The following is a 7,031-nucleotide window of genomic DNA, read 5'->3' as shown; positions in this document are numbered from 1 at the left end:
AACCATGTTACATTTGATGTCATAAATAATTGGATAATCAAAACTTCATTTATCTAATAATGCAAGCATTATAAAATGACATCGATAATCCAAAAACACAATTGATAAACTAGGAATAAAAATTCCATATCAATAATCCATATGATATCAAAACCAAACAATATACAAGTATCAAAAATCCTCAAAAATTCAACAATGTAAATAAAGCAAAATAAACTTGTCTGACTTGAACATGGTCATCTCAAAAGTCCACCCCTTCTGTTCGTCTTAGTTTGAGCAGCCACAAGCTTGTTATAAAGCTCCAAAAATGAAAACCTTTTGTCGCTAAACAAAATTTCATCTCTGACTTCATTAAAGCTATCTGGAAGCCCATCAAGGATCATTATCTGTTGGGTTTCTGGGTCAATTTTCCCCCCCGACAAGTGAAGTTTATTGAAGTAGCCAAGCATGACTAGGGCGTACACCCCCACGTCTTGGCTCTCTTCAAACACATCATTCCTTAAATGCTTCACAGCGATACCAGCTCGTATCTTAGAGGACTTTTCTTCAAACCACGTGGGCTTGTTGACCAACGGCCTTTTGGGATCGTCAAACCTCTCAAGGGCATTGCCAACACTTGCTAAAACGAAGCCCTTGAGATGACATTCCGCGGTATGCCACTGATCACGAAACTCCTTGTCCTCTCCTTGTAGATGGTATGTGGGCGGACGATTCTTGCTGAGAATCAACCTCAAGTCATTGATCAAACGATCAACATCAAGCTTACTTTTCCATTCCTTAAACAATTCAGAGTCACGCTTCCTTGAACTAAGTATGGCATAATAAATATCCCAAGTGTCAATCATCTTTCGTTCAAGCTGAGAATAAATACCAATAATATAAACATGTAAAATTTCAAAGAATTGCAAATGACCACAAAACAATTCATCAATTTTACATCCACAAAAATCAAGCACGAACGTTTTTCTACTAGGAAGCCGAGTCTTATTCATGCAAGAAATTCATTATTTTTACTGGCCACAATGTCGACAGACAGTCCAGAGACCATAAGAATGGCATGACTGACTAACAATGCTAAAGCGTATAACCATAAAATTAAGCACTAAGGATTCTTTACTTGTGCGTGAACTCCTCTAAAGAAAGGTCGAACCGGACAAGCACCTCCTCCTATAGCTCCCTCTAAACATTATTAAAATACAATCCTTATAATTTCGCAGCAATATTGCTCCGGTAAAGACCAGTCGCGATATTACTGAAAAACTAATTTTACGATTTTAATAACCTTTATCTAGAGAAGTCAAAACTTACGAACTGGTAATGTTCCTCCCGTAAAGACAGGCCGGTCACTACTTCGCACTAAGACCAATTTTATGGAGGCCATATACAAACGTGTTGTAATTATCGCTTCATATTTTCTTGTTGGTGGTTTTAATAGTTTAATTATCACTTAAGCAGATAAGGCAGATATCCACATTCAAAGAATAATTAAACATGTACTAGCTATGCATGCAAGGCAATGATTACATAGACGATGCACGAGTTAAACTAGATTTTAACAAATAAAATCATAACTCAAATTAAATATCCATCATTCATCAATAAAACATGTAAACACATTTACATAAGGTTCACATAAACATAATGACGAAACTTGATCATTTAATTAAGCATCTAAAATAAATAGATAGAATTAAAATTCTATCTCCACATAAACAAGATTATCTAGACATTAAGTCCAATCTTAAACAATCATACATTATTAGTTAAAATAACGTATCTTGATTATTAGAATCACCTTTTAATACTATTAGGATTTACTTAGATAGAATTAATTCACCCTTATCCTAAAATTAATGTCTAGGTATATATCATAAAGGATTAGCTAAGTCTTAATTTAAAATGTCCACTTGGATATATAAATCCGCACTTATCCAATTAAGACTAAATCCATTTAAAACACACCAATTAAATTCGAGAATTAAAATTTCTCTTAGCTTTCATAAAATTATATGACAAGAAGAATCTTATTACATCTTTAATTCAACATGATGTTTTCTAGATGAAATAAAATTCACCTTCATCAAAATTAAAGACAAAATTCAACTTAATAAATAATTAAGGATTTTAATAGCAAAATTAATGCTCTATGAATTTTCATACCTTTAAATCACATTTGATGTTATCTAGATGAAACAAATTCACCTTCATCAAAATTAAAGATAAAATTCAAATTAAACTAGGAATTGAATTCCAATTAAAATCCAATTAATTATTTAACACTTTAATAATTTAGGATTTAAGTAGCATGTTAATGCCAAATGAATTTTTCACTTCTTTAATTAAGCCGATGTTATCTAGATGAAATAAAAATTCACCTACATCATATTAAAGACAAAATTCAAACTAGGAATAGGATTCCAATTAAAATCCATCCAATTATTATACATGTAATTTTTGAAAATTTTAAAGGTTTAAAAACAATTGAAAAACTCATGTCTTTTCCTTAGGTATATATCTAGGAAATAATTCCATAACACACCAATTAAAATAAAGACTATTTCAATTAAACCTTAAAATTAAAACATGAAAGCATATTAAGAGAATATTCTTTAAAATTCCATCCAATTAAGGAAAAGCCAAAAATTAGATCAAATAAAAATTGAATTTCCTTATGCTAATTATCATGATATTATCTAGATGGAAAGAATCCATCAAAATCAACTAATTAACAAATTAAATCAATTTATTTGACCTAATTATTCCAATTGGCAAATTTTTAAAGAAGTCATTTATTCTCTTTTAAATTAGAATCTTGACTTAATTGCAAAATCATTCTAATTCCCACAAAATATTTTAATTATTCTGGGTTTAGGATTTTAAACCACAATTATAAATAGCTTGCGCCTTAAGAAACGAAAACATGAAAAACGAAGAGCGAGACGACGCAACGACGCAACCCAAAACCCTAATTAGGGTTTGGGCCGCCACGGGCCTCGCGGCAGCCGCTGCTGCCGCGCCCGACCTCCGCTGCCTCCCGCGGCTGCTCCCACTGCAGTAGCCGCCGCCGCCGCCCGAAGACGGCGCCGCTGTTGCTGCTGCGAGCGTCGCCACTGCCCGGAGTAAGGGCTGCTGTCACTGCAGCGTTTCCGCCGTGACGCTCCCACTGGAGTGGCCGCCGCCCGCTGACTGCCTCCCGCCGCCGCCCGAAGACGACGACGCCGCTGCAGCTGCCCTGAGTCGCTGCTGTCAGCCGGAGTTACTGCCCGCCGTCGCCCGAAGACGACGACGCCGCTGCTGCTGCGTTCTGGAGCTGATCGCCGCTGCCGCTGCCCGGCGCTGCTGTCCGAAGACGATGCAGCGGCTGCCGGAGCTGCTGCCCGCCGCCGTCGCTGACTCCTCCGACCAGCCGTAGCCACCGCCGCCTTTTCTCACCAGATCTGGATCGGCGATCCCCGATGAAGGCAGCCCGGTTCTTGAACACATCTAGGGTTTAAACCCTTGCATTCATTTATTCGTTTTTCAATTTTAATCAACTTGATTCATCGCGGTCGCTTCGCTTGACCGCGATCTTAAATCTCAATTAATCGTTTCTTAATATGTAACAATCTTTTATGTTCATCACATATGCACATTTAAATATCAAGCATTTAAGCAATTTAAATTATTCTTGCATATTAAGAACATAAAACTATAGATCTATGAATACTTGCTTAGATCTAGAATATTCTTGTGAAAAACTCAAATTAAATTCGAGATTCATAATATTCTTTCATCGATCCAAGTATTCAATCATGGACCACTTTATTTCTTGATTCAAAAACATATATTCACTTAAACACATACATATATGTAATCAACAAACATATAATCTAGTACATATTACTTAGAATATATAGATCTAATGATGTTCATCATAGATCTAGAATATTTTTGTGAAAAACTTGAATAAAATTCAAGATTCATAATATTCTTTCATCGATCTAGAACATCATATCATAGATCCAAAAATAAAATCAAGAAAAACATAGATCCAACACATATTGCATTATTTTCGAAAATCCCAAGTTTTAACACTATAATTTTCTAAAAAATTCAATTAATCAAATACATAACCAGAGCCTAAAAATTGGCTCTGATACCAGTTGTTGGGACTACCGCAGCGGAAGACACGGAAACCAAACAGGTCCTTGACCGGATCTATTTAGATGATTATGCATTCGACTCCAATTTCATGCAATTTACATAGATCTATAGATATAACATCAAATAAACACATAATCATGCAATTTGATGTAGATTCGATTGTTACCTCTTCTTGATCCATCATAGGATCGAAGTTGCTAGCTGCACCACCCGGAGATCCTTGGTTTATCGACCGTGAATCTTCCAACCTATTCCCTAGTCCTTGATTCTCCATCCGTGTGGGCGGATCTTAGATAATCAATATAGTCTTGATGAGATCTAGGAGGAACACTACACCAAACTATCTATCTCGATTCAATTCTATGGATTAGAATGAACAAGACAAGATCAAACCAAAACCCTAGATCTCCTTGTTCTATGGCTCGAAAATCGAGGCAAGAAGGAGAGAGAGAGGCCGAGTGATCGGCGGCTAGGGTTAGGGTTTAGAGAGGTGACTTGTGGTGTGCTAGGGTTTCCACATCTCATCACTATTTATAATGGACTTGTTGGGCTAGGTTGGGGATCCATGGAATGACTTAAGTGTTGGGCTCACCCATTAGATAAATTGCTAATTAAATCAAATGACCCATGATTTAATATATTATCAATGGAATATTATTTTATTCCACCAAAGAATAATATTGCACTCCCACTTAAATCACCAAATTACAAATAACTTGGGTCCATTTTATTTTATAATATTTCCCGCATTTAAGATTATCTTGATCCGTCAATTTAATTCTTTTGTCTGCTATGTGACTAGAATTAAATTAATTCTCCAAAGAGTTTTTCTAGTTTGAAACTTTATTTATTATTCGTGGAATAAATTCCAACTGCGCAGATTTCTGAATAATAAATTCCTCTTTCAAACACCTCATTGGGGATCACCCTTTTAGGGATTTAATCATACCACACTGGGCACGCGAATTCTATGAAATAATATTCCAATACCTTCATGTTATTCAATTACTACCACCCAAGATATCATGAACTTGAGTTACGTACAAACTCTCACATATTGATAAGTCAAAGTGGCGTTTGATTGAATAAACAATATTGATATTAATATCATAGACTAGAAAATACTAAACTTTCTTGAAATATATTCTTTCAGTAGATAGCAATAAAGAATACATTTCGGATTAGATCCTTTCAGTGCTTTACCACACCGGTGTTACTAATCTCATCTTAGGTAAGAGAGAATTATCACAAACACCGCAACCGTTCCAATAGGTAGCCAAAGCCTATCTAGGTTGTGAATACGTTTTTCTTCTTACTAGATCTGGCCAAGTCCCCTACTGGAAAACTCATAAGGAGATTCATCGAATTTCCCTACTTGACCTTCTTAGTAAAAAGCCTTAGACTTGTTTATCATATTTCAATAATAAACCATTTATATTATATTATTTATTCTCATAAATAGGTAAACAAGTGGATGTGGCGTTTCTCGTATACATGCACAAGCTGACTGTACAAAGGCATGTACGCTCGAAGCATCTTTTAGTATACAAACCCCAACACATGCCTTTACCTTTCTGTGATACAACATAGAGTTGTTTTTCCCTCTTCTGTGCCTACTTGTTCCAGCACTGATGTTCTTGATTATCTGCATGCTGATGTGTGGGGGCCAGCTTCTGTTACTACTTATGGGGGGTGCTCTTATTTCCTATCTATTGTTGATGACTTTTCAAGAAAGGTTTGGGTGTTCTTGTTGAAGAATAAATCTGATGTCTTTGAAAGGTTTCAGAACTAGCTATGTTTGATTGAGAACCAAACTAGGAAGAAGGTTAGAACCCTTAGGACTGACAATGGCCTGGAATTTTGCAACCAACAGTTGAATGATTTATGTGTTAAGTCTGGTATTAGGAGACATAAGACTGTTCCCTATACTCCTCAACAGAATGGGGTTGCTGAAAGAATGAATAGGACTTTGTTAGATAGGGTCAGATGTCTTCTTTCTTTGAGTGGTTTGTCAAAAAAGTTTTGGGGAGAAGCTATTAACATTGCTGCTTATTTAGTTAATAGGTCCCCCTCTGTCCCTCTTAAGGGAGAATGTCCTGAGTCTGTTTTTTGGGGAAAACCTGTTAATATTTCTCACTTGAAAGTTTTTTGATGCAGTGCCTTTGTCCATTCAAAGACAGATACGCTGGAGCCAAGGTCCAGGAAGTGTGTATTCTTGGGATATCTAGATGGTGTGAAAGGTTACAGGGTATGGCTGAGGGATGAGCCTGGCTTTAGAGTCACTGTGAGCAGAGATGTGATCTTCAATGAATCTGAATTCCCATGCTTGGTTGACTCTACTGGTTCTGATCCCAAGGAGACTTCAAATGAGGTGGAGTTCACTTCAAATGAGGTGGAGGGTGCAAGACCTCCTGAGTTTGTACAAATTGACAATTTTTTGCAGAATGACTCAGGGGCTGCTCCTGAAGTTCCTCAAAATGACCCAATTGAGGCTCAAAACACTGATAATACTGATCAATCTGATTCTGTTATTGTTCCCCCTAACTATGTCTTGGCCAGGTATAGAGCAAGGAGGACAAATGTGAAAGCTCCAAAGAGATTCAGTGATGAAATGAATCTGATAGCTTTGGCTTTCAATGTTCATGAATCAGATGGAGATGAGCCCCAGTCATATAAGCAGGCCTTTAAGTCCATGTTTTATCCTAAGTGGCTTTTGGTCATGGAAGATGAAATGAAGTCTTTAATGTTGAATAAAACTTGGATTTTAGTTCCTAAACCTAAAGATTGTACTATTGTTGAGTGCAGGTGGCTATTCAAGCTAAAGCAGGAGCTCAATGGCTTAAGATATAAGGCTAGGTTGGTAGCCAAGGGCTTCACTCAACAGGAGG

General features: G+C 36.5%; 1 protein-coding gene across 1 annotated transcript; it reads right to left on the bottom strand.

Moving 5' to 3' along the window:
• Positions 1–236: 236 nt before the first annotated feature.
• LOC148927119 (uncharacterized) lies at positions 237–3,483 on the bottom strand. The gene is made up of 2 exons (XM_089056044.1): positions 3,433–3,483; positions 237–857 (listed from the first exon to the last, which is right to left on the bottom strand). The coding sequence occupies exons 1-2, from the start codon at positions 3,481–3,483 to the stop codon at positions 237–239; spliced, it is 672 nt and encodes a 223-aa protein (XP_088912170.1).
• Positions 3,484–7,031: the final 3,548 nt, after the last annotated feature.

The sequence above is a fragment of the Salvia hispanica genome, chromosome 4 (genome assembly GCF_029641045.1).
Source record: "Salvia hispanica isolate PSC_SH4W2 chromosome 4, Shi_PSC_v1, whole genome shotgun sequence".
NCBI classification, from domain to species: domain Eukaryota; kingdom Viridiplantae; phylum Streptophyta; class Magnoliopsida; order Lamiales; family Lamiaceae; genus Salvia; species Salvia hispanica.
The sequence above is the reverse complement of the archived record's forward strand: the minus strand, read 5'-3'. Positions and strand labels throughout refer to the sequence as shown.

Excerpts from the sequence above, each read along its gene's own strand:
- LOC148927119 (XM_089056044.1), bottom strand. The coding sequence starts at position 3,483 with ATGTGTTCAAGAACCGGGCTGCCTTCATCGGGGATCGCCGATCCAGAT. Across the intron at positions 858-3,432 it reads GGATCGCCGATCCAGATCTG|CTTGAACGAAAGATGATTGA; the intron begins GTGAGAAAAGGC and ends ATTTATTCTCAG.